The 24,858-nt window shown below is 47.0% G+C and overlaps 1 protein-coding gene across 1 annotated transcript in view; it reads left to right on the forward strand.

Moving 5' to 3' along the window:
* LOC144890727 (uncharacterized) overlaps positions 1–24,858 on the forward strand; it is a 150,407-nt gene that overhangs the window by 54,314 nt on the left and 71,235 nt on the right. Inside the window, exon 3 of the mRNA XM_078772373.1 lies at positions 505–563. Coding sequence (XP_078628499.1) covers positions 505–563 — 59 coding nt within the window. The remainder of the gene's footprint in view (positions 1–504; positions 564–24,858) is intronic.

Raw genomic sequence — 24,858 nt, forward strand, 5'->3', positions numbered from 1 at the left:
TGTCCATGTGTTTTATACCTCTCCCACCCTCCCACACTCCCCCACTCCCCCTTCCCATGCCTCCTCCCCCCAAGCGCTCTCCCTCCCACAGATCTCCCAATGTCCCTGTTCTCTACTGTTGTACTTGTGTGCTTCCCTCTCTCTCCCCATCTTGTTTCCCGCTCCCTTGATCATATGTTTTTTGTGTCAGTTTGTTTTAATGTGATTCATGTTAGCTCATACACGAACCTCGATCTTGTACACAAAAAATAAAACCAACAAAAAAAACGTTTTATTTTAAACATTAACATATCAGCATAACCAGGTTATAGTGTCCAACATTATCTGTCTGGTATAATAAATAGTTGAGAGTCAGCAGCATGTGACATGCCTCCTAGACTCAGACAGCCATCAATTGGTACTTGGTAGTTAAACAATTGTCCTTGGAGGAGTCGTTGCGCAGATGGAGTTATATGAGCCATAACTGATGTGCATGGCAGTAAACGCGGTTCTGTATCATTGCAGATCAATGAAATATACTCCTCATTTCATGACTTCAGGGCAAATGAAGTGACCAGACTCTGGTGAGTTTAATCTCCCTCAAGTATTTCTCTGATGTAAAGTGCAATCCACTAGAATGATCCAAGTGACCGTTGTAATGGTAAAGGCACCTTTTGATGGCGTTGTACCTTTCGGTGGGGATCAGTGGTTGCAATTGCCTTGTGATAACCAGTGTTATGTTATGGGTAAAGAAAAAGGTGCTTGGGAGTGGTAAAGGATCAGGTGATGGGTAATGTGCCCCCAAAAAGGGCAAATCGTCTCGTAATGAGGACAACTCTGTGAGATCAGTAAGTCCACCGAAGGTGAGGATAACTGTGAGGTGACATGTGATGGAGGTAACAATGCGTCCTGCGGTGGTGAAAGAGCAACCTGTGATTAGTTAAAGCACCCAGTGATGGGCAAGGTGGGTGATGTGATCGGAAAAGCACTCTGAGGTCGGTGTAACACCCTCTGTTGAGGAATATCTATATCCAACCTCAGACACTTGGGAACCTGTACCATTGCATGGTTGGGTGTGATCGATAAAGAATCGAGTGATGACGTCACGTCATGCAGTGGAAAGCACCTTGAGATCAGCAATATGACATGTGTAACCTTATCACTTTTTCCCGTGTGAAATTCAGCAAGAAATTCCTTCCCTGATGTTGAAAGCTCAAATGGTAAAAGCTCGCAAGGTCGCTCCGTGGAGCAGCCTGCACGTATTGCACTGTGTCATAATATTGCACTGTGTCATAATATTGCACTGTGTGATAATTGCACTGTGTGATATCTGACAAATGAATTTGTCAGATATCAGATAAACTCGTGGCCAACTTACGATCGAAAGAGGGTGAAAGCAAAGTTTTAGACATTTTTTAAATTGTTAGACAAGTGGCCACTTTAATTGTAAATGATTTGACATGCATCTCATCCAATGTTATATTTACTGTCACCATGTAACAAATTGTGCGTCGGTGAAACTGGACGACGACTTGGAGGTCACTTTCGTGAACATCTCGATGATGTGAGAACAAACAACAACTAGAATCCGGGCACTCGGTAGAGCGCATACCTTCGCCGCAGCTACTGTTCTGTACTTGGCATGGGAGTGTATACGATGTGAAACTTTATGTGAAATGCGATCGATTTTTAAAAATCAGAATTTGAGCAAATCTGTTTCATTCGTCTGTTAATATGCCTCCCCGATTGACAAATCTGCAATTTGAATTTCATTTGAGGTTGAAATGATTGCGGGAGATCGCGTTATAGTGATGACGTCTTGGATGGACATCCTCTTCTTCAGTCGCTCATAACTTTGAGTGAAATACGATCGAGTTAAAAATAGTCAGAATTTGAGCAAATCTGTTTCATTCGTTTGTTAATATGCCTCATCTCTTGACAAATCTGCAATTATAATTTTTTTTGAGGTTGAAATGATCGCGGGAGATCGCGTTATAGTGATGACGTCCTGGATGGACATCTTCTTCTTCAGTCGCTCATAACTTTGAGTGAAATACGATCGAGTTAAAAATAGTCAGAATTTGAGCAAATCTGTTTCCCAAAATCTAATCAAATGTGTCCCGTATAATAACCAATCATCCCACCAAATTTCATGCAATTCGGTTGAATACTTTTTGAGTTATGCGATTAACATACACACACACAGACATACAAATAAATACACAGCGATCAAAACATAACCTTCCGCTTTTGCGAAGGTAATGATATCGGCAAACCAGTTTGACGTCACTTCAACCTCGAAGGACACTGTTCATCACGTGTCGGTCTGTACTTTTGACACTATTCCATGGAAGTAACGACTCCTGGAAGCTCACAGAACAGCAGACCGTCTATAAACATGGAATATTAGCACCACACTGTTTAAATGAGAAGTTTTCTTTAAGCTGAAATATCAACCAATAATCTTCCTTCCCTTCCTTTGTCTTCTCTTTCTTTCCTCTTTCCGGTTCTTCTTCTTATTAGTCCCCTACCGGTGTACACCGGAGGGGACTATGGGTTTGCACGCCGTCCCTCCGTCTGTCAGTCTGTCAGTCTGTCCATCTGTCAGTCCGTCAGTTCGTCACGCAAAGAACAGCTTTCCGGACTTTTTTTTTCTAAACACTTAATGCTAATGATTTCAAACTTGGTACATGGTTTCCTCATGATAAGTTACAGATCAAGTTCGAACTTCACGACGTTTCGATCATTTTTGACAAAGTTATGGCACTTTGAACTTTGGTAATAATTATATAATTCATACAGTGCAATACGTGCAGGCTGCTCCACGGAGCGACCTTGTGGGCTTATTTTAACTCCGATTTACATTCTGTTTCCACTTTTAGTGAGAAGTAGGGGTCTGCGCAACCGTTCATGAACTTTATTTGGTGCAAATCGGATAATTCTTAGCCGAGTTACCTCAGACCGTGGGTTGGTAATTATATAATTCACACAGTGCAATACGTGCAGGCTGCTCCACGGAGCGACCTTGCGGGCTTATTTTAACTTCGATTTACATTCTTTTTCCACTTTTAGTGAGAAGTAGGGGTCTGTGCAACCATTCATGAGCTTTATTTGGTGCACATCGGATAATCTTTAGCCGAGTTACCTCAGACTGTGAGTTGGTAATTATATAATTCACACAGTGCAATACGCGCAGGCCGCTCCACGGAGCGACCTTGCAGGCTTATTTTAACTCCGATTTACTTTCTGTTTCCACTTTTAGTGAGAAGTAGGGGTCTGTGCAACCAGTCATGAACTTTAGTTGGTGCAAATCGGATAAGTTTTGGCCGAGTTACCTCAGACCGTGAGTTGGTAATTATATAATTCACACTGCTGGTAGGAGACATGTATTGCAGCACAATACTCAGAATGCTTGTTCCTCTTACCATACACTCATGACGTTTCACCCAAGTGCACGTCTGCTGCCAAATCTGCGTTCCCCAACCGTAGATTGTCAGTGATGACATAGAATGTCAGTGATGACGTAATTGCGGAAATCTTCCTGTTTGACCCTCTGCCCCCATTTTTCTGTTTGTATGCCTCCACCGACAAAGTCGCCAGAGGCATTATGTTATTGGGTTGTCTGTCCATCCGTCTGTCTTTATTATTATTATTATTATTATTATTATTATTATTATTATTATTATTATTATTGTTGTTATTACGAAGACAATGTTACTGTATTAATCAAGCGAGGCTAATCCCTTACTCCCACGATAATTAGTACACTGCTTCTCATTGAGTCATCCATGAACCATACACTGCTTCATTCCAGTAACTTTGGCTAATTGGTGAGTCTGGTGTTTATCACCTACTGTGTTGGTGTTAACATGTGGTAATGAAACAATAAAGAGAGAGCGTTAAAACGGTAAATACATTGTTGTGTACACCGCTCCTTTCCTATTCCAGCTCCAGGCACTGCAGGACGTCATCACCAGGCATCAAAGAGGGCCTGGCGATGATGCACGCCAAAAGGGAGTACTCAGTTTTCACTCCGGTTTCTTTCTTCCTTTCTTTCTTTCTTTCTTTCTTTTTTGTTACTTGCAAAATCGAAGATTTTTCAAGTATATTGGTCGGTTGCGTTTGTGGTTCTGTCTGTTTGTCTGTTTGCTTGACTGTTTGTCACCGGCCTACAGGTCACAATTCTAAACCGATCTTCACGAAACTTCAGCAAATGGTAGAGTTGGTCAAAAGCAAGAAGCCTATTTTTGGGGGGGTCAAAAGGTCAAAAGGTCAACATCGGCCAAAGGTCACCAACTTTGCCAAATTTCTAAAATCCTCAATTTTCATCCAATTGACTTGAAATTTGAAGAGGACTTGCATATCTGATCACTGAATTCAACCACTAAGTATTTTTGAGATCAACATAGGCCAAAAGGTCAACATAGACCAAGTTTCAAAAATCCTCAATTTTCATCCGATTGACTTGAAAATTGAACAGCATTTGCACATTGAGTCACTAAATAGGGAAACTAACTATTTTAAGGTCAAAGGTCAACTCAAGGTCAACCTTCCAAAATCATCATTTTTCATCTGAAAAACCGTCACCTTTCTTCCTATTGACCGGAGCTTTGATCAAGATTGTCAATTTTAATCTTGATGAAATGGACAATTTGCTGTATCAATAGAATTTTTTTTTTCTTGGGGGTGGGGGGGCGGATTTTGCAAGTATTGTGCTCCTCATGAAGTCTTCTTGTTTGTTTGTCCGGGCGATATCTCAGCCATCCTTTGAGCTAGGAAGATGAAATTTCGGCACAATAGTGAGCACGTGCTTTGGCAAAAACAGTATTTTTTGTTTTTAGATTAATCAATTAATTGATTAATTAGTTAATTATTATCAATTTATTAATCACTTATTTATTTTCTTTCTCATCTGGGCAATATCTCAGGCACCTTTTGAGCTAGGAAGCTGATATTAGGAAACGACAGTGACCAAGTGATTGGGTCGTAAAGGGTATTTTTGATTTATTGATTAATCAATTAATCGATTCATTCTTTATTGATTAATCATTTAATTAATTGATTATTTAAATTTAGATTCATTAATTATTTAATTATTTTTCAAAATGTACAGCTTCGGATTAAACACTGTTGGTTTCGGTATGCTATTCTCCAATTGATTAAGAAATTAATTATTTCATGATTATTATTTCTTTATTTAATTATGCAATTAATCAATCAATTATTGTACATCTCTCCCTCCCAATACTGTCTATATGTGCTGCTCAGCGGCATTGCCGGCTGCCAAAAGCACACCGGCAAAGTCGCACATTGGTGGGTATGTTATTTATTTGGGGGAGGTGTACTTTGAATGTACCTGTAGTTGTTACAATTATATTTACTATATTATTATTATTATTATTATTATTAATGTTATTTTTATTATTACGAAAACGATACCACTGTACTAAGAAGCCTGGGCTAATTTGTCCGAAGCGGCCTGAAAGTGAGCCTGTGTCGTTGGAAGACGAGTAACGACTATGCTTTCGATATTTCATGGTCATTTTAGCAATCGGTTTATTTGTGTTTCACACCGAATTAAAAACGTAAAGGTAGAGCATGGCGATTGTGATATATGACAAGCACAGAAATCAAATTGGTGGTTTGTGGAGTCATCCATCGTACGCCATAATGACATCACAGACGTAATCACATCACATCACCCCTGTCATGTGACCAAATCCTCAGCTCTAATTGGTGTATGTTGTGAGGGACATACATACGTACATACAAACAGACAAGCACTGTTCAAGATAGCTTTGCCCTACGAGCTACCCCGTAAAAAAACTTTCAAACAGTTATGCAACAATTATTTATATATAAATGTACAAATGGCAATCGGTTGGCATCCATGGGGAGGAGGACATTCCTCCTAAGTAAATGCCCCACTGAATGCGGTGAGAAAAGCAGTGCCATTGTTGTAATGTTGCTGGTACCCAGAGTATTCCGGAAGTGACGGCACTTCCTTCAAGCTCAGTGGCTGTTAAGTGTTTGTCTTATCAGTATGTCCAATGTCCATGAGTGTGTGAGTGGTAGCTGCATTATGAGCTTTAAACCTTGTATTAAAAATACAAAAGTGAACCCACCTTTATATTCTATATTCATCATCAGCCATTGGAAAAGGGTTAGTCTTTTGAAGTTCTCGATCTTACCATCAGCCATGACCACGGGACCATCTCTGGGCTGACCATTTTGCAAAGATCTGTCAATCCAAGTCTTTCCTTGGGAAATCAAAGTTACTCACAGTTAACAAGGCCTTTGTCCATAGCTCAATGTTGTACTGCTTTCCTCTAAGGGCTGGCGCTCCAGCATCACATCTGTCTCTCCTGGATTCTATCTGAAATGTAAGGCTCAGAATTATTGGAATCTTCAATGATGAGGCCGAAGCACAAATCTGTTGCTCTCACATCGCGAGAGGGTTAGTCTATGTCCCTCTACACCTGGGGTTCTTAACCTGGGGTAGTGGGGTATCCATACCCCTTGGGGGTATGGGGACCAAAATCTGGAGGTATGGGACTCGTAATAAATAATAACAATAAATTGTAATAAATTCAATGAAATATCAACTTGTTTTAGTTTAGTTTGTTTTGTTTCTTTGTTAACAAGCAAAGAAATAAATAGCGATCAAATCCTAATGATTTTCTTTCCTGTTCTGTTCCTAATTATCCGTATATAAACCTAAGCTATTGAGATATTTTTGAAGTCATACTGGAGCCTAATGGGACTGGTAATCAGGCACGGATCCCCGAACTTGGCCCATTTTCTGGGTAATAAGTTACAAATTTTCATCCAAAAAAATAGGCAATTAAAGTAAAAACACCCCTCAGAATGCACCACAGAGCACCGAGAAATTAAAATTTTTATAGGGGGACATGCCCCCAGTTCCCCCTAGCTAAGCGCACCTTTGGTGCACCTTGGTCAGTTAACAGTCTTGCGAAGGGGGTATGCGGACATCGTGGGCAATCCTCCGTTGGGGGTCTTGACAGGGAAAAAGGTTAAGAACCCCTGCTCTACACTCTCGGGTATTCGACTCTCCCTAAAACTCCAGGATGTATGTGTTCTTCCCATAATCCCTCCTAGTTAAACTTCAGAAATCCAGGCTGACTGCACATGCAAACCCTTTAGTTCCTTGCTTCTCCTGTTTGTAGAACCATCTTCCAGAGGTTGTTCAATCCACTGTTTCCCCATCTTGTCTCCCGCTCCCTTTATTATATGTTTTTTTATGTGTCCGTTTGTTTTTTAGTGATTAATGTTAGCTCTTACACGAGCCTCGAACTTTTTCAAAAAAAAAAAATGGCTTCAAGCAGATGCTGAACCACCATTTGATGTCATCCCCCATCCTTATGTGATCAATCAGGCCTTAGCCCCAATCTTTATTACCCCCATTCACCCTTCTTAACCCAACCGTCTTATTTGCAGGTTGCACAGCTTCCTTCGATCCTCCTCTCCCCTCTTTTCCTGCTTCTTCATACCTTTGCTAATTGTATCCAAGAGCTGCCATACTGGAAGTTCACATCCTCCCTCACCTTGCTTCTTCCATGAACCTCCATTTTTTAAAGAAAAGAATGTGTGTCTTATTTACATTAAAAAAACATTTTACCTGCATGTAGTTAATTGTTGATAAAGATTATTGAGTGGTTATCAGTCATGCCATGCAAAGGTGTTAAGGTGGTGAATTGATAACCTGCACGATGTGTCAAAGGAAAGTATTTGAGGCTTGCAGGTGAAGGAAGGTTAATCATTGAATTCCTGTCCAATGTACCGTGCTACGCTCTTGGTGAGTTTACTTAGAGTCTCTTGTGGTTAGTTCATGTATAATGAGTTCTGCTTTGTACTAAAATTTACTATACAAGCATGTAAAGTATTGTTACAGATCGCGGTTAGATGTTGTAGACCGAGCGGTTGGTGACCGCGACCTAACAAACTTACCCGATTCCACCCGAACTTTGGCCGTATCGCATCGTAGCTGCCCAATCTGGAAAAGACTAAAACGACCGAATGCAAAGAGGAAAAGGAATAAAACGAGAAGACGGACAGAAGAGTGACTGGGTTTATTATTATTTACACACAAGCAAAAAGCAAGCAGTCACGTTTATTTACAACACATAAGACGCAGGTGACACAGTGCAAATTTTAGCTTACCTACAGACTTAATTAAATACCCAGGACAGAACAAACAAAAGACACTGACTCACGCGGGGAATTGCAGGAATGGCAGGATGTGGATGGCTGGAGGGAGAGGGAGGTCCAAGGGGGTCCCGCAGCACAACCGGCGCGTTTAGCAGCCGCCGTTCAGGCCAGGCCCCACGCTGCTGTTTTGGCTGCTGTTTTGGCTGCTGTTTTGGCTGCTGTTTTGGCTGCTGTTTTGGCTGCTGTTTTCGTCGCGTGCTTTGCCAGGCCTTGTCCCACTCGTCTGGTCCAACCCTCAACTCTTTCTTGTTTCTCTCACTCCTCACCACCGACTCCTCACCGCAACCAACTGACCACCGACTCCTTACCAACGCAACCACTGACCCTCCTCAGGCAACCGACTCAGACCAACTCAGACCAACTCCTTGTGACCAACTCCAGGCCTTTCTGTCTTCTGCTCTCCTCTGTAAAAACGCATCTCTCCTGGACACGCCCTGCCTTGGGTTATATAGGCCCCCGCCCCTCAACCTTTGCTAACCTCCCCGATCGCTCTTCCTCCGCCCTCTCTAGCCAAACCCCTGGCTCATGGTTGGTCGAGTGGGGCTGGCTCACTCCTCCCCTCTATGACGAGGTGGAGACACGCCTTTCTTCCCCAACCCTACCTCGTGGCCAATGGTGGTTGAAGAAAACCGCCCAAAATGCGGAAGGCAATTGGAAGGGAGGTTTTGGGAATGGGAATGGAAGTTTTGGGAGTGGGAATGAAGGGAATCTATCTCTTTCACTGGTGCAATGGAGTATTTCAATTAATGGAAGACACAGCCTTACACTAATACACATAATAAGGATATAACTGTCAAAAAAGATATATCGTGTCCTGCATGTATGTTTTATGGACTAACTACGGGAACGCCCTTTGACCTTTATACAACCACAAACGGAGGGAGGAGGGGTGATATTTTACAACAACCTTTTACAACAACATTTTACCACAACAATAAAATAAAAAAACATTCTCATATCCACAACACTGCACCCTCCTCCCCTTAGGCACGTCCCGGGCCTATTACTTTTACCTTAGTGTGGCACGTAGGTGTAGTTCCCTCTACTTTTAACCTGACCCTGAGTGCGACAGTTTTAAAACATAAATAAATGTGTCCCGCTGCTCCATTGCACCCTGCCTAACAGACTTACGCCCACAGTTAACCGAATTGCGGAATGGTCTTCAAACTATACACTGACGGTGGGAAGCATTATTTACAATGACGCTATTTTTATTTACAAAACTAACCCAGGACCTGTGATTGTTCTTTCTGGGGGGGAGACAGTCTGCTCTGCATCGACGCACCATGAACGCACCCAAAAACGCACCAATACAAGCCCAAGCACCAATCGGTGCAGTCACCATTGTTCATCAATGTTCAACAATAAAATAAATTCAACAACCCCTAACCCTGCAGGTGATCTCTTGCTCTTCGGCTCCCTCTGCTGGTTATTATTTTTGGTCTTCCAGATGTTGTCATTCTTTTGCTTTGCTTACTGGCGGCCTATTTTCAATAAAGTGTGCCCAATGTGTCCTTTTTTTATTTGCTTTTATTTATAGCCCACAGGGCCGACTAGTGTGGTTCACCTGTGGGGCATCGGTGCCCTGTGGCCAAGGTCCGCCAGCAAGATTTCAGGCCCTCATGGCCGGTTCCAGCAGAGGGGCCATGCCCCAACCCATGGGGTCCATAAGTGGTGCTCGGCCACAGACATGTGGTCCATAATGTGGTGCATCGATGCAGACAGCTGGTTCTGGGAATTTCGGGCGCACAATGGCCGACCCACGCATGCTCCCCTCGGCGCCCAACGGCGCACAGGTCATGTGGGAGACAAAAGAAAGACAATTGAGCGAGGGGTAAGGTCACAAGGGTACACGTCAATAAGGCAATGCAAGGCGAAATGCGTACGGAGGGCGAAGTGAGAAAGCTCGTCCCTACCGTACGTCACCCCCCTGTCACCTACCCTACCCTTGCCCTTACCCCATATGTACAAAAATCTACCCATTTACAAATTCGTCACTACTGTCACGTCTTCCCCATATTTCCCCTATACCAAATTCGTCTCCACAATCCCTCTACTTCAAAATTTGCCATCACCAATTCATCATCAATCCTCATAAGGAGGGAGAGATGGAATTACGCACAATGTCACACCCACGTCATGATGCGTCTCACAATCCAAACATCTGCATCAAAAATAATTAAACATGGCATGGTGTGGAGTACCTGTCACCTCAGGTGAGTGGATGCGGATGGTGCGAGGAGATCCTTCATCCTAACTATTTTCTAAATGACTTTAACACACTTTACACTACCCGGGGTCTTTCCCTGCCAATCCATTGGCCAACTTACACTATGGGTTCTAATAACCAATTCCCATTGACCAAACTGTGGTGCTTTTCAATTTGGGGTCTCACTCCCCCGATTCATCTCCCGGTGCCCTCGCACAATTTCTGGGCCGCGACGTGTAGCTCTCCCAGCAGGTCTACCCACCTGCACACCTCCACCACTGTAGTTGCCTCCAAGCTTACCTGCTCCTTACCCTAACCTAACTACCTGGGGAAGGCCCTCTGGCGCTCTCCCCACTCGGTGCCCTCTCTGGCACTGGGCTACCCGGGTCCGTCCTCCGGATCCTCGGGCCCCACTGACACTAACGGCTCCCAGAGCCCACCTGCGGCCTCACCTGGCCGACATCCTCACAGTGGTGGAGTGCCCAACCAACTACACACACTAACAGGCTACACGCCCAGCCATTTCCACAACACTAATGCACCCATCCACAATACCATTCTGCAACCGCACCACAAATGCCAATATCCAACCACAATTTACCTATACCCTCTACCTAACACTTACACTACCCGCCCCGGGTACTCGTGAAAGGGGTCCACTCTTCCCCCATTCACACCTTCGCACCATCCACTCCACTCCACAATTTCCACCATTCTCACTCCACGACCATCCATTCCTATACTCCATACCATTTATTCCATACACCTGTCCTTCATTCACCTGTCGTTGCACACCTGTGCAATCATACCTGGTGCCACCTGCACCCTCCTCCTCTTCCTGGACCATTTGGTCAACACAACACGCAATCACCACTACTCCCTCATACACTGCTCCACACACCTGTTCAGTTGCACACCTGTGCAATCACACCTGTTCAATTCTCACCTGTTCAATCTTCACACACACGGCATCATCTCAGCTAACTACTCCCCTCTGAAACTTGCGCTTCCCAGTCGTCCCTTTAAACTATTGCGCTCCCACGTCATTATCAACCACACTAAACTACCTGCGTCCCCACTACAGGTATCAGTCACTAACTAAACTTAACGTTACCTAATGTCATCTTCGCTAGATCCCTATCCATATAACCTAACCCACCCGGGCTAGTTTTCACTGCCATACACCCCATAAGCTAGTGCGCATTTGCCCCACCTTCTGTGAGGGATGACAGCGTTGCCATCCCACCACAGCGGGGCATCTCTCACTACCATCCCCCCAGTCCTCTGATGCTACGAGCCCCCGTCGCAAGAGGTACTGGGTCCTGCCTCGGCATCTAGAGCCGAGGCGATCCATGAAGGCGCCTGCTCGCCGGCATAAGGTCTTATCCGGTCGGCATGGACGATCCGAGGGGGGGTCCGTGGCCCCATTTTGATCTTAATGACCACGTCACAGATTTGCGACAGGACGACTCCTGGGCCTTGCCAGGGGGAGGTGAGTTTTGGGCACCTTCCCTTCCGCCTCCGGGGATTAAAGAACCAAATCTTCATCCCCGGAGCGTATTGACTCCCCTGGCTCCGGTCGTCGTACCTGCGCTTCATCTTGGCCCCCGCCAGATGGAGCTGGCGGCGGGCGAAGGCATGGACCCGCTCCATGCCTTCCTCCAGGTGACGTGCGTAACCCTCCCTCGGCGGTGTGTCCGTGGTGTCTGGCACGGGACCGCATAGCAAGTCGGCGGGAGCCCGTAACTCCCGCCCATACATAAGCAACGCTGGACTGCATGCGGTGGCCCCGTGCTGGCTAGTTCGGTAGGCCATCAACAGGTACGGGAGATGTTCGTCCCAGTCATCCTGACGGGTGGTGGTGAACAATGCCAGTTGTTGTATCAATGTTCTGTTGAACCGTTCCACCATCCCGTCAGATTGTGGCCGCAAGGGCGCGGTTCTTGTTTTCCGAATTGACAGGAGTCTGCACACATCTTTTAGTAATTGGCTCTCAAAATTTCGTCCCTGATCGGTGTGCAGCTCCTGTGGAATCCCGTGCCGACATACAAATCCTTCCACGAAGGCCTGTGCTACCACCCCTGCTTCTTGGTTGGGGAGGGCATAGGCCTCCGGCCACTTGGTGAAATAGTCCATTACAACGAGGATATACTTATTACCTTGGCGGGTGCGGGGCAGCGGTCCTAGAATATCCATAGCCACCCGCTCAAGGGGGGCCCCCACCTGATGTAATTGAAGGGGGGCCCTCATCCTCCGTGCTGGTCCCTTTTTGGCAGAACAGGCGTCGCATCTCCGACACCAGTCCTGTATGTCGCGCCCCATATTCACCCAATAGAACCTCCGGTGGACCCGAGATATTGTCTTTGTCCTGCCCAAATGGCCGCCGGAGCGGGTACCATGCACCTGTTGCAATATGACGTTCTTGAATTTGTCAGGCACTATCACCAGCCAGGAAGTTCTATCAGAGGGAACCTCCACCCACTTGCGATACAAGATGTTGCCTTTCAATTCCAGGGTCTGCCACTGAGCCCAATACGCCTTTGTTTGCGCCCCGAGGGGGGTGACCTCTTCCCCCTTTGGTCTTTGCCCCAATTTGACCCAATTGAACACTGGCCCCAGGACAGGATCCTCCTGCTGGGCCGTGCTCCATGCCAAATCTCCAAATTCCTCGTCCGCGGTTAGTGGCAAAATTGGCCCTCTCACCCGGGTTGCCCGGACGACGAGAATCGGGGCAGAATCGCCCAATTGCTCCCTCTCCTCGTGTCTCGCACAAAATTTACAGTTTTCCCCCAGACAAGGACGCCGAGAGAGTGCGTCCGCATTACCATGGGCCTTCCCGGCCCTATGGGCCACATCAAAATCGTACTGCTGCAACTTTTCCAACCACCTTGCAATTTGGCCCTCCGATTCCTTGAACCGAAGGAGCCATTGCAAGGAGGAATGGTCAGTTCTAACCAAAAATTTCCGCTCGTACAGGTACGGGTGGAAATGGTTCATGGCAGCCAGCATGGCCAATAACTCTTTGCGAGTGACGCAATAATTTCGCTCGGGCCTACTTAAGGCCCGACTATAGTAACCAATCACTCTCTCCACGCCCTCCTGTGTCTGAGACAAAACTGCGCCCAATCCTTCCTGGCTCGCATCCGTGTCCAGGGTAAATGCCCCGTCACTAGTGGGGTAAGCTAGAAGGGGTGCGGATGTTAGACACCCCTTCAATTTTTGGAAGGCCTCGTGGCACTCCCGTGTCCAATTAAATCGCGTCCCCTTCTCCGTAAGCCGGTGGAGGGGACGGGCCAACTCCGCAAATTTCGCCACAAAGCGCCGGTAGTAGGAGCAGAGTCCCAAAAATCCCCGCACCTCCTTGATGGTACGTGGTGCGGGCCACTCCTCTACCGCTTTAATTTTGTCTGGGTCCGTTTTTACCCCCTCGCGGCCGATCACGTGACCTAGATAGGCCACCTCTCTTGCAAACAAAGTGCACTTACTCGGGTTCAGCTTCAACCCTGCCTGTCTGAGGCACCCGAACACCTGGTCCAAATTAGCTACTGCCTGGGGGAACGTTTTGGCATGTACTAGGACGTCATCCAGGTACACCAGGCATGATTGCCATGGCATGCCGCCTAGTACATGTTCCATCAATCTTTCAAAGGTGGCGGGGGCGTTACACAAACCAAACGGCATCACAGTAAACTGATACAGTCCCTTACCTGTGGAAAATGCCGTTTTCTCCTTCCCTGCCCTATCCATTTCCACCTGCCAATACCCACTCTTGAGGTCCAAAGTCGAGAACCAATTTGAGCCCGCAACGGCATCGAGGGTGTCATCAATTCTTGGCAGGGGATATGAGTCCTTGAGTGTCACGTTGTTTAGCTGGCGATAGTCCACGCAGAACCGCGTGGTCCCATCCTTCTTTTTGACCAGCACAACAGGTGACATCCAAGGACTTCCCGAGGGCTCGATCACACCTGCGTCGAGCATTTTTTCAACCTGCTCGTCAGCTTCCGCCCTCTTGCTCCAAGGGAGCCGTCGGGCGGCCTGACGAATAGGCCGGGCCTCACCGGTGTGGATCTGATGTTTCACCAGGCCCGTACGTCCAATATCCTCGGTGGACAAGGAGAAGAGGTCCAAATGGGACCCAACCAGTTTGTGTAAGGCCTCCCTCTGGGTACCTCCCAACTCTACACTACTACGATTTACCATCTCGCAAATGGGATCGGGCCAATTCCTAGAACTTATTGAAGGCTCCCCCTGGGGCCGGCTCGGCTGGACGTTCTCGCCCCTCACTGACGCGACTTCTCTAACTGGGGTGCAGCCAGCTACCTTCGTGCCCCTCACTATAGTGCGTGGTTCTGTGCTAATATTAATTACTCGGACGGCCACCACCGGCCCGTCCGTTTTTACAAGGGTACGGCCCATGATTAAACCAGGTATGGATAGCGCTGCCACCGGTTCGACCAGGCCGCAGGATTCCTGCCATGTCGGGCGAGCTGACCATCGGGCCGGCAAGATGGCCTCGGCCCCTGGAAGGATGGTCACGGCCTCAGGAGCCTCCAGCTCCACCCTCTCGGCCGTGCTCACCCCCTCCAATGGTAGCTCCTCCACTCCCCATCGCAGGATCCCCCGACTCAAGTCGATTTTACAACCGCTGGCAGTCAACAAATCCAACCCTATTAAGCATGGGTCGCACACCTCCGCCACCCAAACCTCTATCTCTTGCTTTACCGATCCCAACTTGAGGGTCACAAAACCACGCCCTATGATCGGAGCCGTTGCCCCGGTAGCCAACTGCAAACTATGATTTTCCAGACGCTGGATTTTACCCCAGCCGTCTGCACTCGAATTAAGGACCACGGGGCTGATGATCGTGGCGCTGGCTCCCGTGTCCACCACGGCGTCTACCCCCACGCCGGCAATTTTGCACCGAATTGTCAAACTACCCGTCCCAATTCGGCCACAATGAATGACCTGTCGCGTCAACGAGGGCTTCTCCCCATCCCCTACTGCCGAACACCGCCCTGCATGCCCGGCACGTTCTAGTTTCCCGGGCCCTGGCGGGGGGGTGTCTGAGGTCGGCTAGGCCGATCTATACGGGGCGGAGTTGAGGGCATCGGTTGGCGGGAAACGTCCCGGCGCGGAGCTCGACACTCCCATGCACGGTGACCCATCCGAGCACAATTATAGCACCTCACCTGGTAAGGTGCTTGCCTCCGGTATTCCAAATTCCCCCCCCCTGTATGTCCGAATTGGGGTACTCTGTCGTGGACTACCGGGTGCCACCGCTGGGGCCGCCTGCCATGGTCCAGGTCCCGCCAGGCGCCGATCCACTAACCTCCGGACCATGCTCTCCAGGTCAGGGCCCCCGTCGGGGGCGGGCCCCCTTGGGGGGCCGCCCCCCATCACGGGCCCCATCTGACGCACCGCCACTGCGTGGTGCTCGCCTCCCCGGGCCAGGGGCCTCGCTGCTTCCCAACGGGCTGCAGCGTCGGCCGCCTGACTCATGGTTTGCGGGCGCCACATGGCGAGCTGTTGCCGGAGCTCCAGATCCGGAAGGGCCTGAATAAAGTGATCCAGCGCCAGGCTTTCCTGGGAACTCGCTGCCATGTCCGCGTGTGCAATCCCGACCGCGCGGCGAATATCGTGAGCAAGTTCCCCGATGGTTTCCTGGGGCTTGCGTTTTCGCTGCGCAAGTTGGGCTTTAACAAGCTCGCTTTGCTGTTCAATGCCGAACCGATTAATTAATGCCGCACGGAGAGCTGGCAGGGTGAGAGCACCCGGTGGTAAATCCGTCAGCACCTCCGCCGCCGCACCGCGCAGTGCCCCCACCAGGTGTACTCCACCTTCGTCCGGATTCCAACCGTTGCCTTTACACACGTACTCAAACTGCGCCAGGTACGCCCTCAAATCACTCTTGCCGTCATACGGCGCGAGTGGGACCTTGTGGGCGCCCGAAGGTCGGACCCCGCGCGTCACTCCTTGCGGGATCAACGCGGGACCAACCCGTTCGGGCTCCCACAGTACGTTATTCCCAGGGGGCTCCCGCGCGTCCCCCGTCCCTCCAAACACTACCCCTCCTGGTGTCGATGCCTGGGTCGCCCCTCCGCAACCCGCTACCCACGCCATGCCCCCACATCCTTGCTCACCAGCACCCCCCTCACTCCCCATAGCCAAACCTCCTTGCACACCTCCCCTGTCCATCCCACTCCTGACACCAATTGTTACAGATCACGGTTAGATGTTGTAGACCGAGCGGTTGGTGACCGCGACCTAACAAACTTACCCGATTCCACCCGAACTTTGGCCGTATCGCACCGTAGCTGCCCAATCTGGAAAAGACTAAAACGACCGAATGCAAAGAGGAAAAGGAATAAAACGAGAAGACGGACAGAAGAGTGACTGGGTTTATTATTATTTACACACAAGCAAAAAGCAAGCAGTCACGTTTATTTACAACACATAAGACGCAGGTGACACAGTGCAAATTTTAGCTTACCTACAGACTTAATTAAATACCCAGGACAGAACAAACAAAAGACACTGACTCACGCGGGGAATTGCAGGAATGGCAGGATGTGGATGGCTGGAGGGAGAGGGAGGTCCAAGGGGGTCCCGCAGCACAACCGGCGCGTTTAGCAGCCGCCGTTCAGGCCAGGCCCCACGCTGCTGTTTTGGCTGCTGTTTTGGCTGCTGTTTTGGCTGCTGTTTTCGTCGCGTGCTTTGCCAGGCCTTGTCCCACTCGTCTGGTCCAACCCTCAACTCTTTCTTGTTTCTCTCACTCCTCACCACCGACTCCTCACCGCAACCAACTGACCACCGACTCCTTACCAACGCAACCACTGACCCTCCTCAGGCAACCGACTCAGACCAACTCAGACCAACTCCTTGTGACCAACTCCAGGCCTTTCTGTCTTCTGCTCTCCTCTGTAAAAACGCATCTCTCCTGGACACGCCCTGCCTTGGGTTATATAGGCCCCCGCCCCTCAACCTTTGCGAACCTCCCCGATCGCTCTTCCTCCGCCCTCTCTAGCCAAACCCCTGGCTCATGGTTGGTCGAGTGGGGCTGGCTCACTCCTCCCCTCTATGACGAGGTGGAGACACGCCTTTCTTCCCCAACCCTACCTCGTGGCCAATGGTGGTTGAAGAAAACCGCCCAAAATGCGGAAGGCAATTGGAAGGGAGGTTTTGGGAATGGGAATGGAAGTTTTGGGAGTGGGAATGAAGGGAATCTATCTCTTTCACTGGTGCTCTTTCACTTTCAATGGAGTATTTCAATTAATGGAAGACACAGCCTTACACTAATACACATAATAAGGATATAACTGTCAAAAAAGATATATCGTGTCCTGCATGTATGTTTTATGGACTAACTACGGGAACGCCCTTTGACCTTTATACAACCACAAACGGAGGGAGGAGGGGTGATATTTTACAACAACCTTTTACAACAACATTTTACCACAACAATAAAATAAAAAAACATTCTCATATCCACAACAGTATTAAACTATCATATAGACCTACTGTAGATAGATTTCTGAATGAATAATTTTTCCATCGATCCTTTTTTTTCCTTCCCGTGAACACATCTAAAATTCGTCTTATCCATCCTTCCAGGAAAAGTGTCCACGGTATTGGAGTCAATAATAGCACCGGATCTCAAGGCATGTTTTTACACCAATTCTATAATTTGTAGCCATCAGTTTACTTTCTGCCGGAACACTCCACAGTGAACATGTTCCTCTTATTTAGGAAACAATGGTGAACATCAGGCAGGTAAGTATGGTTTCTTTGGACATATCTCTGGACATTGAGACACTCTGGCGCTCTATCCCACTTGCTAAACTTCCTGCTAATTGCCTTCAGGGTCAACTTTCACTTTTGGCAGGCAAAGCTATCTCCGCTTACATAAGCAGACTTTGCATTGCATCATTCCCCCTCTCTCTTTTTCCTCCCCTCTCTTTTCTGGTACATACAGTGCCTTCAGAAAGTATTCACACCCCTTGACTTTTTTCACGTTTTGTTGTGTTACAGCCTGAATTTGGGTAAATTCAGATTATTTTTTGTTTCAGATCTACGCATAATACCCCATAATGTCAAAGTGGAATTTTTAAAATAAATTTTTCACAAAATAATTGAAAATCAAATACAGAAATATCTAATTCACATAAGTATATAGGGTCAACTTTCACTCTTGCATTTAACCCCCTGAGTCAATACTTCGTAGAAGTGCCATTGACAACGATCACAGCTTCGAGTCTTCTTGGGTATATCTGTATCAGCTTTGCACATCTGAATTTGGGGAGTTTAGCATTCTTCCTTGCAGATTTGTTCAAGCTATGTCAAGGTGGATGGGGAACGTTGGTGAACAGCAATCTTCAAGTCTTTCTATAGATAATTATCAATGGAATTCAACTCAGGGCTTTGGCTGGGCCACTCGAGGACTTTCACATTCTTGTTCTGAAGCCATTCCAGTGTTGCTTTGGCTGTATGCTTGGGGTCATTGTCCTGTTGGATGGTAAATCATTGTCACAGTCTAAAGTCTTTTGCACTCTGAAGCTGGTTCTCCGAAGGATTTGTCCGTATTTGGCTCCATTAATTGTTCCCTCTATCCTTACAAGTCTCCCAGTTACTGCCCTGAAAAGCATCCCCATAGCATGATGCTACCACCACCATGCTTTGCAGTAGGGATTGTGTTAGATGGGTGATGAGATGTGCTCAGTTTCCATCAGACGTGGCACTTTGCATTTAGGCCAAAGAGTTCAATTTTCGTCTCGTAAGACCAGATAATCTTTTGCCTCATGCTTTCAGTTTTTTGTGCATTTTTGCAAATTCCAGGCGTGTTGTCATCTCCCTTTTTCTCAGGAGTGACTTCCGTTTGGCCATTCTCCCGTAAAGCCTAGATTTGTGAAGCAGAGACTGTTGTCCTTATGGAAGGTTCTACCATCTCAGCCAAGGTACTCTGTAGTTCTCTCAAAGTGGTCATTGGGTTCGTGGTCACATCCCTGACCAAGGTCCTTCCTTTCCGGTTGCTCAGTCTGGTCGGACAGCCAGTTCTAAGAAGAGTCTGGGTAGGTCCATATTCTTTCAATTACCTGATAATGGAGCTTCATTTTTGCTTTTGGGAACTTTCAACACTAGAAATTGTTTTATACCCTTCCGCAGATATATGCGTCCTCAAAATTATATTTCAGAGTTCTACGGACAGTTCCTTGGACTTAATGGTTGAGTTTCTGCTCTGACATGCACTGTCAACTGTCAATGCACTGTCAACCTTATATAGAAAGGTATGTTTCTTCCTGAATCATGTCCAATCAATGGAATTAGCTACAGGTGGACTCCAATCAAACAGAAGAGACATCTCAAAGATGATCAAAGGAAATTGGATGCACCTGAGCTCAATTTGGAGTGTCATCGCAAAGGGGTTGAGTACTTATTGACTCAGGAATTTCAGCTTTTCATTTTTAATTATTTTGTAATTTTTTGTATTAAAAAATCGAGGCTCGTGTAAGAGCTAACATTGATCACAAAAAAATAAACTGACACATAAAACACATGATAAAGGGAGCGGGAGACAATATGGGGAGAGAGAGGGAAGCGCACAAGTACAACAGTAGAGAACAGGGACATCGGGAGATCTGTGGGAGGGAGAGGGCTTGGGGGGAGGAGGCATGGTAAGGGGGGATGGGAGAGGTATAAAACACATAGACACTGCTAGGACTTCCAGGAAAGAAGTCGGTATTTCAAAAAAGTGTATCTGGCGTGAATTAACGGGGGTAGAAAAGATCAAGGTTTTGGATGGGGGAAGATAAGAGATGGTGGTGAACAGCTGTTTTAAAGACCTGGAGGGAGGAGTGGGATTGAAGGGAGTGAGGGAGTTTGTTCCAGAGGCGGGAGAAAAGTGGAATGAAAGAGTGAAGGTGAGCAGAGTCTTGATTTTGGCAGTTTCACCATAAGAGGGTTGCTGGCAGATCTTGTGCGACCTGTAGGAATATTTGGGGGACAGAGCCCAGAGAGACCTGGGGGGGGCAAGGCCAGAGAGGAGTCGGTAGAAGACAGAAAGTCCACCAACCTGCCTGCGGTGAGTGAGTGAGAGGCCCTCGGAGTTAGCTTCGTCACGGGAGATTCCAATGATTCTGAAAGCTTTGGTTTCAACAACGTGAAGCCGAGCTCGGTGTGAGGCAGGAGCACCAGCCCAGAGGGGAGAGCAGTATTCCATTGAGCTGAGGATGAAAGCCTTGAATGTGGTGAGGAGCTCAGGTGTGCCAAGGAAGGACTTCGCACAACGGAGGATGCCCAGTCGGCGACTGGCTTTGGAAGCCAGCTTGGAAATGTGGTTTTCCCAGGAAAGATCATGGTAGATAGTGAGACCCAAAAGCTTGAGTGACAGAACTTCTTGGAGAGGATTGTTCAGAAAGTAGATGGGAGGGTTGTCCAGTCGGTTTTCTTCAAAGAGACATAGTAAGAGTGTGAAATTTGTCAGGATTGAAAAACATGTTCCACTTGTTTGCCCAGTCTGTGATTTTCTGCAGGTAGTGAGGAGGCTGCAGACTGCCGATCTGAGGGATGAGTTACTTTGGGGATACCCTGCCGTCGTATCTATTTATTATTGTAATAAAAAAAATTTTAAATCACTTTGCCATTATGAAGCATTATGTGTGGACCAGTATCAAAATATTCTCAATTTAATCCATTTTAAATTCAGGCTGTAACACAACAAAATGTAAAAAAAGACAAGGGGCGTGAATACTTCCTGAAGGCAATGTACATATATATTGGTAAAATAAAGAAAAATCACACTGAACAGTAAAATAATTTAAATCTGAATTATTATTTATTAAAAGTCTGACGTTTCGAGAGCAACCAGTTCTCTTCCTCAGAGGTGTTAAGAGTGGTGTGGTGGTGACACCGTTGAACCGACGACAGGGTAGCCCCAAAACTGAGGGAGTAGTTTGGGGACGATCGGCCAGACACTTATGTTTTATGATACAAATAACTAGCTCTGAAATCTGAACACCAAGAAGCCGAAAGCAATAATATCCCAATCAATCAATGACCTTTTATTTTTACTTACTGGTAGAGAAAGGAGAAGAACCCTTTTTATCATGTGTATCTTTGTGGGAAAGAAATGGTTTGTTGCAAAAATCATGAGAAAAACGTGTTGGGCTTACCGACCTCTCGACTATACTCGCTGAATATAACGTAGGGTTAGTAAGTTATGTACATTACTAGTGGAATGTCTCCGTAACTAGTGACATCGACAAAGTTGCAAAGGATAATATTATCTTAAAAATATTTAAAATGAAATGTCTTACCTGTTTTTTTATTTGAGCATTACGTCTCCGAAACGTAGAGGGTCATGATGGGGGCACTATGTAGGATTTGTGGCTGAAAAGTGTCGGTACAGCATCGTGTTTCAGCAATTTCCGAGGCTTGTTTCCCATGTGGTGAGCCTGTCGATCAAATACGAACGCTGACAGCTCGAAGTGGTCTTCGCAAACACCACGATATTTTGATTGAACATAGTTTTTGATGTTGAATTTGGCTAGTCCTAATGGGTCAGGGATATCATCTTAAACATATTTCTTTAAAAAAATTCATGATTGTGTCCCTTTAGGAGTGCTTTAAATGCGTGTTTCCCAATGGCACGTTACCGGATTTTGTAGCAGATTGTGACCACAGTGTGGTCATTCCTGTTAATTTATTGACAAGACGAATGAAAAAATGAATGGGTGAATATCATCCAGTAGGTTGATTGATGTACAGGGTGATGGGTGTGTACAGGGTGATGAGTGTGTACAAAGTGATAGGTGTGTAGATGGTATCGGTGTGCACAGGGTGATGGGTGTGTACAGAGTGCATACAGGGTCATGGGTGTGTATTGGGTGTATATAGGGTGATCGGTGTTTACCGGGTGTATACAGGGGAATGGATGTACAGGATGCTGGGTGTATACAGGGTAATGGGTGTACAGGATGCTGGGTGTATACAGGGTGTAATGGGTGTACAGGATGATGGGTGTATACAGGGTGTAATGGGTGTACAGGATGATGGGTGTGTACAGGGTCATGGGTGTTCAGGATGCTGGGTGTATACAGGGTGTATCGGGTGTACAGGATGCTGGTTGTGTACAGGGTAATGGGTGTTCAGGATGCTGGGTGTATACAGGGTGTAATGGGTGTACAGGATGATGGGTGTATACAGGGTGTAATGGGTGTACAGGATGATGAGTGTGTACAGGGTGTAATGGGTGTACAGGATGATGGGTGTATACAGGGTAATGGGTGTTCAGGATGCTGGGTGTATACAGGATGTATCGGGTGTACAGGATGCTGGGTGTGTACTGGGTGTATACAGGATGTTGGGTGTGTACAGGGTATGTACAGGATGTTGGATGTGTACAAGGTTATTGGCGTGTACTGGGTGATCGATGTGTGCCGGGTGTATACAGGTAATGGGTGTGCAGGAAGTTGTGTGAATAGGCGGAATGAAATCACTATCCTGCGTCATCATATTTCATCTCCTCCAGCTTGAGGTCGAGCAACGCTGACCCGGAGGGTTTCTCTCCATTAGGCAATCCTCTGAGCTGGAATTGCTGTGCCTGAGTTTGAGCAAAGATCGGATAAGCTAATGATGTTTTTATTACCTTCTATCATTTCCACTTCACTGAATGTTCATAGCTCGCTCTCGCTTTCAGTGTGTTGTCTACACCAAATGATGTGCACACATTTAGCTCAATCAGATTGATGAGTGGAGCAGTAATTGCCAAACAAAAGTCGATATAGAAATGTTGTGCGCCATCCCCCGTCCCCCACCCCCCACCCCCGTCCCCCCTCCCCACCCTCCGACCCCCCTCCCCACCCCACCCCCTCCCCCATCCCAACAGATATTTTAGTGCTCTGCGCATTATGAGCCTCTCCCATTAACTCTCCTTTTACACTCCGTTAGTCCTTTCTTTTGACTCACACTTCGTGCTCAGGGAAAGCATCAGCTCAGCACAATATGAATCGACCACACTGTGTTTCATGTCCCAATGTCCGTAAGACCCGAGCCTCGTTCAATCTGTGACCGTTGGCCTCCATTGTTGTTTTACTCCGCGTTTCAAACCTTCAACAAACCTTTATTTTGAGAATATGTAGAACACAAATTAATAAAATGTACAATTTCTTTAAACTGTCGTTTTCGTCAAGTTTAGTGCGAGTCCAAGGCGGATGCGGACGGGTTTTGAATTTTGAGCTGGTTTGTAGTTCTTATTGGCTTTTCATTTAACGTGCTCCCCCTTTTTGTCCCCGTGGACGAGAGGAATCCTAGAGCTGCTTCACTTCCTTCCATTTTACTTCCTTCGTTCGTTTCGGCCTATTGATAGGCCGAACTTTTTTTCAGTTTGTGTCCCTATTCACCTTCCTGTCCCTATTCACCTTGTTGTCCCTATTCACCTTCCTGTCCCTATTCACCTTCCTGTCCCTATTCACCTTGCTGTCCCTATTCACCTTGCTGTCCCTATTCATCTTCCTGTCCCTATTCCCCTTCCTGTCCCTATTCACCTTGCTGTCCCTATTCACCTTGCTGTCCCTATTCACCTTCCTGTCCCTATTCCCCTTCCTGTCCCTATTCACCTTGTTGTCCTTATTCACCTTCCTGTCCCTATTCACCTTGTTGTCCCTATTCACCTTCCTGTCCCTATTCACCTTGTTGTCCCTATTCACCTTCCTGTCCCTATTCACCTTCCTGTCCCTATTCACCTTGTTGTCCCTATTCACCTTCCTGTCCCTATTCACCTTGTTGTCCCTATTCACCTTCCTGTCCCTATTCACCTTGTTGTCCCTATTCACCTTCCTGTCCCTATTCACCTTGCTGTCCCTATTCCCCTTCCTGTCCCTATTCCCCTTGCTGTCCCTATTCACCTTGCTGTCCCTATTCACCTTGCTGTCCCTATTCACCTTCCTGTCCCTATTCACCTTGTTGTCCCTATTCACCTTCCTGTCCCTATTCACCTTGCTGTCCCTATTCACCTTCCTGTCCCTATTCACCTTGCTGTCCCTATTCCCCTTGCTGTCCCTATTCACCTTGCTGTCCCTATTCACCTTGCTGTCCCTATTCACCTTCCTGTCCCTATTCACCTTGCTGTCCCTATTCCCCTTGCTCTCCCTATTCACCTTGCTGTCCCTATTCACCTTGCTGTCCCTATTCACCTTCCTGTCCCTATTCACCTCATTTCACGGTACTTCTTCCCCCTCCTCTCTTTTTAAATATTATATTCTCCTGCAGCTTTCTCGTGCTTCCAAACATATTTTTTCCATAATCCAATCAAGGTATCTGATTCCTTATTGATTATCCTGCCTATTTTATTGATATCTTGCACACCACTTTGTCATGTGCGCTAAGCATGTTTGTCCACACGTGTGGCAGATCTCCCAATTTTTAAGAGGTTGCTTAAAATGGCATTT

The sequence above is a fragment of the Myxine glutinosa genome, chromosome 2 (genome assembly GCF_964187855.1).
Source record: "Myxine glutinosa chromosome 2, kmMyxGlut1.1, whole genome shotgun sequence".
Lineage (NCBI taxonomy): Eukaryota > Metazoa > Chordata > Myxini > Myxiniformes > Myxinidae > Myxine > Myxine glutinosa.